At 38.6% G+C, this 13,066-nt stretch overlaps 1 protein-coding gene across 1 annotated transcript in view; it reads right to left on the bottom strand.

Moving 5' to 3' along the window:
- Window positions 1-13,066, bottom strand: part of ACSS3 (acyl-CoA synthetase short chain family member 3) — a 97,859-nt gene that overhangs the window by 44,076 nt on the left and 40,717 nt on the right. The window contains exons 8-9 of the mRNA XM_075725971.1: window positions 11,942-12,093; window positions 3,533-3,636 (exon numbers count right to left, since the gene is read on the bottom strand). Coding sequence (XP_075582086.1) covers window positions 3,533-3,636; window positions 11,942-12,093 — 256 coding nt within the window. The remainder of the gene's footprint in view (window positions 1-3,532; window positions 3,637-11,941; window positions 12,094-13,066) is intronic.

Raw genomic sequence — 13,066 nt, 5'->3', positions numbered from 1 at the left:
AGGGGAAATCCTGCTTAATCAACCTGATTGCCTTCTACAATGAGGTGACTAGCTTTGTGAATGAGAGAAGAGCACTGGATATTGTTTACCTCCACCTTAGTAAAGGCTTTTGACACTCTCTCCTATAACATTCTCGTAGATAAGCTGACAAAGTATGGGCGGAGAATGTGCTGGTTTTGGCTGGGATAGAGGTAATTTTCTTTATAGTAGCCAGTATGGGGCTATGTTTTGGATTTGTGCTGAAAACAGTGTGGATAATACAGGGATGGTTTCATTATTGCTGAGCAGTGCTTACACAAAGTCAAGGCTTTTTCTGCTTCTCACACCACCCCACCAGCCAGTATGCTGGGGGTGCACAAGAAGCTGGGAGGGGACACAGCCAGGACAGCTGACCCCAACTGACCAAGGGGATATTCCATTCCATATGACGTCATGCTCAGCATATAAAGCTGGGGAAGAAGAAGGAAGCGGGGGGGCATTCAGAGTTATGGCATTTGTCTTCCCATGTAACCATTATGCGTGATGGAGCCCTGCTTTCCTGGAGATGGCTGAACACCTGCCTGCCAATGGGAAGTAGCGAATTAATTCCTTGTTTTGCTTTGCTTGCGTGCATGGCTTTCACTTGACCTATTAAACTGCCTTTATCTCAACCTACAAGGTTTCTCACTTTTACCCCTCTGATTCTCTCCCCCATCCCACACAGGGGGAGTGAGCGCGTGGCTGTGTGGTGCTCAGTTGCCAGCTGGGATTAAACCATGACAGTTAGATAAGTGGACAGCTAGGTAGACTGAGAACTGTCTGAACAGCCAATCCCTGAGGGTTGAGACCAGTGGCACAAAGTCCCACTGGAGGCAAATCACTAGTGGTGGACCCCAGGGGTTGATGGTGAGACCAATACTATTCAATTTCTTCATTAATTACCTGGACAAGGGGAAACTGTGCCCTCAGCAAGTTTGCAGATGACGTAAAATTAGGAGGAGCAGCTGATGTATCAGATGGGTGTGCTGCCTTTCAGACGCATCTCCACAGGTTGGAGAAACAGGTCAACAGGAACCTCATGGAGTTCAACAAAGGGAAGGGCAAAGTCCAGCATCTGGGAAGGAATAACCCCAGGCACCATTGCACAGTGGGGACCAGCCATCTGGAAAAAGAAGGATCTGCAGAGAATGACCTTAGGATCCTGGTGGACAGCAATCCTAGGTAGCAATGCATCCTTGTAGCAAAGAAAGCTAACAGCATCCTGGGCTGCAAAAGGAAGAATGTTGTCAGCAGGTTGAAGGAGATGATCTTTCCTCTCTACTCAGCACTGGTGGGGCCACGTCTCGAGGGGCCAGTTCTGGGTTCCACAATACAAGAGATAGAGCTACTGGACAGAATCCAGTGAACAGCCAGGAAAATGGACATCTTTTATATGGAGAGAGGCTGAGAGAGCTAGGAATGTTCAGTCTGGAGAAGGCTCAGGGGAGATCTTATCAATGTGTATAAATACTGTATGCAAGGGAATGAAGAAAAGGCAGACAGACTTCTCAGTGGTGCCCACTGACAGGACAAGAGGCAACAGACACAAACTAAAACATGGAAAATTCGAGCTGAGAACAAGAAAAAATGTTTTTACTGTGAGGGAGAGCAAACACTGGCACAGACTGCCCAGAAAGGATGTGGAGTCCCCATCCACAGAGATATTCAAAAGTGGACAGGATCCTGGGCAACTCTCTCTAGGTGACCCTGCTTGAGCAGGTGACCCTGCTTGAACTAGACAACCTCAAGAGGTCCTCATCAAACCTAATGACTCTGTGACTCTTCCTTCCTTTCTCTTTATCCCTTGAAATTCAGTTCTCTGATAGGAACTCTGACTTTGTAAATTTTTTTCCTTCAGACCAAATGCCTTGCTTACATTCAACAGCACAGATTTCTACAGAAATCACTTGGAAATAAAAATGGGTCTTCATTCTAATCAAATTATTAAACGCTTTCAAACACAATTTGAAATGGCCTTAGCTCATTAAGTCATGCTACAATTTAATTTAAGAGAACGCCGTGAATATAAAAATCAAGGAACATACTATACTCCGAGCTGGGGTTGTGGCCGCCTTTGAAAAGTCTCTCAAACACAGTCTTACCTCTACACACTATGAGTACAATTATGTCCACATGCTTGTTTAAGATCTTTCATTGATACCTGAGATACATCTGAATGAATGCAGAAACATTAAACCTTTGCACTAAATATATGTCAAGCTATAGGCAATTATATATGTATGCACACAGACATAGACAGATAAAAACACACGCAAAATTACATACAGTAATATTGCTTACTGCCAGTTCAGCAGGTAGTCAAAGACATTATTTGATCTTTTAATCTTTTTCAGTTAATTGCTCATTCTGCATCAGAGGCTCACTCTTGCCTGCAGACATTAGGATCATAGAGAAGTCAGCAAAACATTAAGTCTTGTCCCTTGTATTTATCAATTAATTAGCAGATAAATCAAGATTAAATAAAAATGACACTACTATCTTCCAGTACTTTCTCAGTATTTATCTAAGATTGTGGGGGGGTTTAATAGAAATGATGCATTTTAAACCTCCTCAACTGATTTCATTACATAACATATATTACAGATGAACTGAAGAGTTTTCCACTTTTTATTCTAATCTTATATATCTGCTATCTGACCCATCATGGGGGAATCAAAACATTTTTCTCCATATAGAGAGAGAGACCAGAGAAAATTTGCATCTCAAGACAATAATGCACAGAAAATAGAAGAGGTATTCTTGGAAGGGAGCAAAGGAGGGAAGGGAGGAGGGAGCTTTTGTGACGCATTTCCTTAGCTTAAATAGCAATAATGTGTGTAAGAAGCAAAATCTAAATCTGATCTTGTAATAGTGAAATTTAAAAACATATTAATCCATAGTTATAAGGAGATACATTTGATCAAGCCTCAATCCAGAATTCAACTGGGATTTTTGCAAAGTTACACACAGATTGGTACTCAGATTCCTTCATTGCCGTCTAAGTATCTAATCCTCCTCCAGTGAAATAAATGGGAGACATTCCAAAATAAGTAATAGAAGTTGGATGAGATCCATACAGAACAATATTAAAGACCAAAGAGTCTACTCTGTGCTGCACGTTGTTTTTAATTACACAAAATTTATGTGCAAAAAACTTAACTTCAACCTGAAAGCTTCCCTAAACACCAAATTTTCTGTCACAAAATAGTCATACATGCAAACAATGTAAGAATACACCTGCAAAAAATACTGATGCAAGCTTTGTTTTTTTTTTAAACACAGGCACCTTTTTTCTATATAGCTTTTAAAAATGCTGTGTTTAAAATATATCCTGAAGTCACTTTTCAGACTACTTCCAGAAAACATTCTTCCTGTTTGAATTTTTATTTTCACACTTTGTCCTGCCTATTCAAATGTTCATGGAAAGAGAAAGCAGTTCTACCTGTAGACTCAAGAAACAAGTCTGAAAATATCTCTTCACCATATTTTACAAACAGTATTTTAAAACACTCACCAGTTTGCCACCAGTGGTCCAAGACAGGTACCTTGAAGACCTTTTTTGACCATTCTAGCGTGTCCACATCACAGTGCTCACCAGCTACAAATAACATTCTGAACCTTTAAATAAAAATAAAAAAGTATATATCTTGATCTGGATGCGGAAAGGAAAACAAGAAAACAAATTCAATAAACATCTGTGGTTGGTTTCCCAGATGAGATAAAGGGAAAAGGGGAGAAAGAACTTTTACTCCTTTTATGCTGCATCCCACTGAGTAAAAATTAGAATCTTAGCAATATTAATTTATGCTACTTAAAGTATCATGTAAAAGAAGCCTTATTTTCAGAATGCAAAGACCCTGGTAGACCAGTGGCAAGCAACTGTCAGTGGAAGTGAAAAATAATTAAATGGTCCATACATAGGAACTAGGTAGAAATCTGTTAGGCAAAACATAAGAATGAAATACCAAAAAAGGGTCAGAAAGAGATATCAGAAGAAATAGTAATGAAATAAAGAGAACTAAAAGGAAATACCTGTAGCATAACTCTTAAAGTTTTTAATAATGTTTCATTTAAACAGATTTTAGTATTTTTCGAGCTGTTGTGTTATCTTTTTACACGCCTTTGGAAATTAGTTTTGGGGAAAACAATAGGACCTAAAGCTATTTTCCTGTGGAGAGGCTGGCTATATATACATTTTGGGGGGGGTGGGGGAGGGGAATTATCCTACTAGATAATGCTGATTGCAGAACAACATTCTGCAGTGCTCGGTCCCTGATCACAGTACTAGAATTCAGTTCATTTCACTGGACATGCTGTAGCCAACTTTGGCAGAGAAGAGATGCAACACCTAGCAGTTCTGACAGATGTGATTTGCATGTTCGTACCATTAAATGAGGTAGTGCTATATACCTGGGTATTAAACCCATACAGTCTTTAACTTCATAATCTTTCATCGGATGTTTAGTCACACTTTATTGTCCTCCATTAACCATTACAAATTCACTTCACGCCCTGTTTAAAATTATAAGATCCTCTATGTCAATGGTAGCTTTCTTAAATATGACTAGCAGTACTTAGAAGCTAGACATTACCATACATTACTACATGCTGCTAAGGTTGTGATCTTTCTAACACTTGCACAGTAGCTTTATTCATGTCATAGCAGATTTTTTGCACTTCTTATTTCCTAACAAGCAATTTAATGCCCTGTTGAATTGCATATAAAGTCACGGATACTCATGACACTGGACAGACAATGTCACCTAATAAGACACTAAAGAGAAGAATCATTTACAGTCTTGCCTCACAGCTCCAACAAATAAATTAGCAATCCTCTTCAGGTAGAAACACAGAACTTCCAGTTCAGATTCACGACGTACAGATGAAAATGTACAGCCAACTATACTCAGATGAACTGCTGATTTATATTCAATACTTCATCATTAGTCTGTGTCATCACAGCATGATTTCTATTGAGAGCAATACATGGTATTTATCTTACTTGGCTCCCATTATGAAAAAAATATGTCTATGCTGAACTAGTTCTCTAGGCTTCTTCTACAGTCCACAAAGAACAAGAGGCAACTTTAGAGAGTAATTCACTTGAAGAGACTCAAAAGAGTAAGGTTTATTTTTTTTTGCATAACAAAACCAAAATTAAAACAAAAACAAAAAAAAATCCAAGGCCCTAGAGCAACACTAACCAACACATGACTAAGTTACAGTATGGAGACTTCATTAAGTTACTGTTTAAAAAGATAGTGATAGATACAGCTATTAGATTATTGCATTGTAACTTGGAAGGGGTGTTCCTGCATCTCAGAAAAAGGAAATCAGGAATGCTTGACATTTTGCACATTCTTCTTTTGCTGTGCACTTAAGCATGTTCCTATTTAAGCAAGATTTTGAAACAGAAATCATCTATTTGGGAAATAAAATCTAAACCAGGGGGAAATTTAAGACATAACGCCTCTGTTTTACAGATAAATCACAACGGCACCTCCTTCCCTGGAAGGCTGGTGTGGCAATCTGAAACACTTCAGCCACGTTAATGGCTGTTCTTAACCAGCAGGTGCAATCCTGCCATGAGGAATAAGGTGCCCTATTGCTACAGACCAAAGAACGTGCCTTCCTTCTGTAGTATCTGCACAGGGTGGGCTCATGCCTTCCCTCTCCCAAATCCTCCCTACTCAGTGTATGACCAACAAAGACAGCACTTTCATTTTACACAGAGATGTGATTTAAAACCTCAAAGGGTTGAGGGAAGAGAGGACACATAAGGAAACATAGGTTCAGATTCCACATCAGAAGAACTCTGTTTACCAGCAAATAACGTCTTTCTTTCTTCGAGTGAAAGTGCACAGGTATACTCACACTACAAGTGACTAAACATTTCATGAACAGCCTGTCATGCTAACAGAAACTAGAGACACACTACCAAGTACTGCATCAATCCTCAAGATTTCTGAGATGACAGAATGCCTCATTAAGATATGAACGGAGCTTCATGTGACCCAACAACACACCTCAGGATTAAAAATACTTCTCCAAAATGTCCCCTTGTTAGGCTTGCAGCAAGCTCTACCACAGCCAGATCAATGTCAGTGACATTTTGTCATCTCTAGGAACCTAGAGATTGACCTCTCAATAGCAAATGCTTCTTATCTAGAGACCAGAGAGTTCCCATAGCAAGGCTGCCTAAGCCAAAAAGCATATTTTGAATATTCATACCCCATTCCTCTCCAGAAGATAGGCACATCCTGCTAGCATAAAAGGCAGCCTCTCACAGTGTAAGGACTAAGGACCTGCTTGCTGTGCAGACGCAAGGAAGGAGAATATACAGGGTAAAGCTACATCTGGAAACAACTTAGGTAAAACATGGGATGAAACATCATTAAGTGCAATAAGCCATGTGCCCTAAAATTGAGAAGCCTTTTTTTCACGGTGATATTTGGCCTAGACATCAAAAATGTGATGAGTTTATTGTCTTTTAGATCCATTTACAGATCCATAGTTAGACTACAGGAAAAGAAACTTCCAGAAGGAAAAGTTATTGGGAACTCTGATCACCAAGGTAGGGACCCTGCACCAGTTAAATATAACAAACTGAGAATGGTCTTATCTGTGAACTAAGTAGAAGTAACAATCATACACGTAGCCATAATAATAACTTTGATATATGAAAATCAACTTACAGCACATCTAGTTACAAACTTAGGAACATCAGATGATCTTGAAAAATGTAACCATGTTGAACTTGAACATGCAGATAAAAGAATTAAAATTCCTTAGGTTCAGAACAGCATTTCAACCAACCCTCCTTTCTAACCCCCCAAGATGGGTTGGAGTGAGTTCTTTCTTGGAATAGAAGGCAGTGGGTCAAATTTATAAGCAGCTTTCACATCAAATAAGCATAGTTTTCTGTACTCATAAACATACAACATAATTTTGGTAAACTACTTTCTGAGCACATCTCCCACATTAGAAGACAACTATAATGAGTGCGACCCCAATCAGTATCTTGCACCTGAATGCTTTTTATTGTAAAGCACAAGCCAGTGCTGATAATTACAGTTAATAGCTAACTAGAAATTATAACACAGATAAAAGTTTATAATAGAAGAGAACAAAATGTTGTGTAAGTAAAAAACACAAATACGTATTTTATGAAAAGTTTTTTAAGACTCATGTTTACATGCAGGGCACTCCAGTTAAGCACTGCTCAATTTACATTATATGGAACGTTCTGTAATTCGGCATGTTAAACACAACATTTCAGCTATGATGCAAAAATTCAATTTATGAATCCATTAACTTTATAAACTGCTGAAAATTTCTGTTAAGCATCCTTGTTTTAAAAATAGGGCTACTAAAACACCAAGAATGTAAAAGACTTGACAAAAAAGTTAAGACATCGTGTTATCCCCTGAGCCAAAACTGGAATTCCTCTCTTCTGAATTACTAGCATTAATAATCAGATGTAATAATATGCAGGCTCAAGAGCAACCTTATGTTGTGGAGAAGGATAGCTCTTTGGCAAATTTACAGCTCAAAATCATCAAAAAGCATAGGAGAGCAAAGTGCCACAAGCCTAACAAAGCATAAGAACTACAGAATTATTTTCTCCTATCAAACAGTATAGTAAGAGGGAGATGGCAACAATTATAAAATGTCCCACTGAACAATTTTTTAACAGTCCACTTAAAACTTCAAAGCACATCAATGCACCTGTTACTGCAATCATCTATCACTGCAATGCAGTTAATGGGGAAGAAAAATCTTAAAACTTATCTGTTAAATAAATATGTCCTAAGCTGTTGTTCTGAAAACCTCCATTCCTAACATAAAATTCAGTGCAATCAAGCTTTTAGGCCCTATTCAAGAGTCCAGCAGAGTGGACTTGAAGTATCACCTGATACAGGGGACAGATCAAGGTCCCTAATGGCCCTGACGCAATCTAAGTTGTTCAATGCAGCATGTACACTTTGGTGCCACTCCAAGCACAAAAGAAACCACATCTCCAAACCATTTCCCAAAAGCAGGAGTGCTCACATGGGCAACAATCTGAGCTGCACTTTTCCAAATTAAAAGATCACAGAAGTGTTTTTAATTCTGGAGTGCATACACCAGTTTTTTTCTGGCAAAGAAAAACTCTATCTGCATCATGTTAAATGAAGCTTTTTTCCTGAAAAGACAGCGAGGAATGTTCATTTGCACTTCTTAACATAAACTGGAAATAACAAACTCTTACTAATTCTTAATGCACCTGGAGACTGCAGACACTTAAACATGTCAAATAAATAAATAAGATTTTCAGGTCTTCTGATTTTTCTCCATTGATGTGTTTGTTTCCCTCCCTGAACAGCTTTTACCATGGTCATGAGAATCCAAGCACTGGAGGTTCAGGTGACAGAGTCAAAAGAGATGCAGAAAACAACTGCAGCTCAGCTCCTTCTCACAGTGTGAGTCAAGGGGAGCTCCACGAAAGCTCTTCATGAATACAGCTCAGGACTCTAACAGGAATGGCCATACATGATCTACAGCAGCACAAAGTAGGGGCAGAACTGCATAATGTACTTCAATTGTCCTAAATTCTTAATCACATATCCTCTAGCAGCATGCGTGAGATCAATTACATGAGAAAGTGTTTCGTTCGAACAGTTTTGCATTTGCTACTTTAATTTCACATCCTCCTGTTCCTGTGTTATGAGACAGAAAATGGGAGTTTCTAGTCTACTTTATATTCATTATTTCTGCACAGCTTTTATGCAGTCTCATATTTCTTTCTAAAGCAAGTGCATTAATATCTGGCATCAGATGAACAAGCTAGAATCTCTACATTCTCTTAATATAAAATGGCAGAATATTAGCAACTGACCTAAAGTCAAGAAAGCCGAGTAGGCTAAGGGACACAAACTGCAAATTATTACTTGTATGTTAATCTAATCTGCTGACTTGTTGTCCCATTTCATGCAAAACTGTCAGTTGCCAATCATTTGGAAATCAGACCTAACCAGTTCGTAACAATTAAGTCAATTAAAGGATGAAGTGTGATTCCAAACATGGGAAGAGTTAATGGCTCAGTGTTATGGAGTTACCTCATGAAGATGAGAACAGATTTCAAAAGCTGTACAGAATAATGCTCAGGTACATGAGGGTCATAGAATTTGGATGTTACTTGTTTTTCAAACACAACAGGCAGCAACAGGATCAGACAGCCTGCTTAGCAGCACTGTGTGTTATCAAAAGCCAGGTCTTTAGATCTTCTAGCAATATGTGGTTGAACAGGGCTTTTATCCTACAGTATTACAGATTAAACATCTCTTGCTGTTAAGCATGGGCCATGTTTAATACATAGGTGACGTTTTGTGTCAAAGGCAAACAAATTTCAAGATTTTACTCCAATAGCCAACATGGAATTTGAGGTATGCACACCAGAACCTTTGGAAACCTTACATATAATTTTGTGCAGAGGCCAGCAATGCCATCAACATCAGTTCTTACCAGAAATTTATTTAACATGTCATTTCAAAAGAACACAAGTCTGTTTATAATTCAATTTAATCCCATAAATCAAGTACTCCCTTGTATACTGGAAGCTGGCATTGCCTACCAGCTCTGTACCTTATCAGTAATTGGTTTTTTTAACGGGATTTTTAAGAAGTGACATTGACCTTTATCATTTTTTTAATAGAAGTTTTCAGGAATGAAATGTACCATGTGGAAACCTCTTTCAGGACTGTATTCCTGGACAAGTGTTTTGGAGTCTCTAAAGTCAGGACACATCTTAGCCCAGGTAGCAGAAAGACATCTCATTTCAAAGATTCTGCACCATATAACAGAGAAGAAAGCATCACAGATCAAGTAAATGAACTAAAAGAAAGACTGATTTCAAACTGAAACAGACAGAATTCACTTCACCTTGGATGGAAACGCCATCCAAGTAACCCCAAAAGCAAGGATTTTCCTAGAATGGATATTTTAATCACGTGCTGGACTCAATTTCTTAACAACTGCACCTTAACCCATAAAACGGACATACACTATAACTAGCTGGATGTTAATACTGAAATCATCATAGGACAGAGAGTCTAATTTAAGCATCTTTCCAAATTCAGTAATGTACGCCACAGTATCACACATAGCCAAGTAGTTAGAGGGTCATGACTAGACATAATAGTAAGATAATCCTAGTCTAACATGAAAAGAGAGGCATGCTGAAGACTGTCAAGCTTACTGCACTATACTGGTCAACCGGTAGTTGGAGAATAGTCACTGGACTTAAGTCAGTACTATACAAAACCCAAAGTCTTTTTCACCTGTGGGTGAAAACTTTCACCTTTTTACCCACAGGTGAAAAAGACTTTGGGGTTTGTATAGTACTGACTTAAGACAATCCAATAGAATACTAGATATTAAATGCTGCACTAGAGGGTTTAGTAAAAAGAAGTCATGTAACAGGGAATGACATGGCCCAAAGCTGAGCGAATTACGAGACAACTAAATCTGCACACAAATGGAGAACCTCATTAACTATGCACTGTATAGGAATGATGAAATACCTCTTTATATCTGGGGCAACTGATACCAGCAAGGAGACTCTTATCTGGAATTCTCATTTGGCCAGAAAATGTGACAACTTACAGAGCACATTAGCAGATTTTCCATTAAATGAAGACTCTAAAGACAGACTAAGTCATTTTAGTCATTGCCTAAAAAATGCTGAGGAACAGCAATTAAAATTTTCTAGCATCTGAATCACTTTCTTGTCAAAAAACATCATAGAAGGATAATGCTTTAGGGTCTCAAATGAGCTTGTTTCCTATTTCAAGGAGAGGTAAGGATTAATGATAGCACTCAAAACAGACGGAAGAAAGTAATGATGAACTTGTAATGAATACCTCAGGAATAAATCCAGCTTACTAATAAATAAAACTTTCCTGAGCAATTAAGAATGTGGAGGTCTAATGAAGCTACATGGATTTGAATATTCCCCTTCTCTTTGGACAGATGTGATAAAAGATGTCTTATGACCGAATACTGCCTATACAGTCTGACACAGTCCTTGTTTGATGCTGAGCAAATTATTCAACTTCAAGATTTGATATGGTCCAAACCCACATATTTTTCATTGTTAGACTGTTTGCCATATGATGCAGAAACTTGGTCTGTGTGAGTACTAAACACTCACAGATGCAAGTCAGTGTGAGAGGCATTTTATTAACATAATGCTAATAACACATTTTAGCCATATAATGCTAGGAACTCTGAAATAGTGGTAGTTCAGTGGCTCAGACTGGATATTCAAAACTCACAGAAGACTTTGACCTTAATCTCTCTGTGCCTCAGCTTCCCATCTGCAAAATACAGATAATACCACTCTCTCATCTCACAGGGGATTTGTGAGGATGAACTAAGTCATGATTTTGAAGCATGCTGCTAGCATAGCGATAAACACCTTAAAAACAGTACGAGATAGCAAACAGCTCAGTCTTTGGAACACATAACCATAAGCAGTAACTAAGTTATGGGGAGATAAACAAAACATTGACTAGCTGCTGATTAAATGAACACTAAAGATCCTGTGCACTCAATGAAATGAGAGGTCATGTGGGAAAACAGTACAGGATCACATAATCCAAGACTGTGTTACAGGGTATAAGCACAGTGGAGTAAAATTAAGGTTGAGCAAATTACTCTAACTCAGTAAGAACTCTTAACCTTAGAGTCATAATCTTTTTAACAGTTTTCATCTCCTCCAAACTAGCAATATAAATTCACAAGCAAATACATGTACACCTAAATTGTCAAGAATACATTTGAATTCTGCTATACAGAGGTAGGCAAAGCCCCAGACACTGCTATTCTTAGTTCATCCAGCCTGTTTCTGTAAGAAACTGCTTCCAGTGTATCCTTAGTTCACCTTTTCAGAGAGTACTGCTTTCCCAAGGCTGCCTCAGGGTCCTGCTGACGGATTGCTCTAATGGCTGTTGGTGAAGTAAAGAAGGCAGCTACTTCATGCTCTGCTAGCACACGGAAATAGGCACCAGCATCTGGCGTTCCCACAGGCTTCCCCTATGGAGAGAATAATTTAAAATGTCACAGAATAAAAATACTTCATAATTCCTTGACAGTTCAAGGCTTGAACATGTAACAGCAGCAGTAGCACTGCAACAGAAGTAATTTCAAGTAACACTTTACAGAAGGCTTTGTTAAAAATAATAATACTGTGAGTGTATTCACTTGTAGAAATAAATTCCCATGCTAAGGACACAATCTCTTGCATGAACACAGCACATACTAGCTGCTACTTAGAAAAATAGGAAAAATGGACATGTGAATGAAAAGAGAGCCACAAAGAGCTGTTACTACACCAGCAGCAGAGGGAGTCATGTCTACATCTACCTTTATTGCAAAGCAGCCTGTAAAACACCCAGAGTCCCACTGAACTAGGAGTCTCTGGACACAGCGGCACTGCAGCTATATCCCCCATGCAGGGACCTACAGGACATAATGCCAGCTTTTTCCTACCTAGTAATTTCCTCCCAATTCTGGAAAAATTCCCACTTAGCTGCTTATAACTGGCCTCTTAGCACCTTTGTGCTGCTACTTCACATGAAAACTGGAGAGAAGCCAAAGATCCCTCTGGTTTAGTGTGCTATCAGACTGTGATCTGGTTTGTGGTTGGGTTATTTTTTAAACTAAACATTGCCTTGAGCTAGGGGGCAGGTGATTATAAATCAGGTGATTTATAAACAGAAGTAATCAGATGTAACAAATTGTCCAATGGAAAGTAATAATAACAAAAAAGAATCAAAAATACTTTTCTGTGGTGCTGCAAACATGAACAGCTGTCAGCACAGGATCATATAATCACAATCTTACTGTATGTAATTACCACAGTGCATTAACTGCTCCATACCTATTCTGAAATTATGAAAACATGATGTTAATGTAGAACGACCTTTAGCTCTACAGGTATTGCCATAACCTTTTCACTAGAAAGGCCACACTTGGAAGATGAACTTTGACATAGCCCGTAAGTTAA

The sequence above is a fragment of the Pelecanus crispus genome, chromosome 1 (assembly GCF_030463565.1).
Source record: "Pelecanus crispus isolate bPelCri1 chromosome 1, bPelCri1.pri, whole genome shotgun sequence".
Taxonomy (NCBI): domain Eukaryota; kingdom Metazoa; phylum Chordata; class Aves; order Pelecaniformes; family Pelecanidae; genus Pelecanus; species Pelecanus crispus.
The sequence above is the reverse complement of the archived record's forward strand: the minus strand, read 5'-3'. Positions and strand labels throughout refer to the sequence as shown.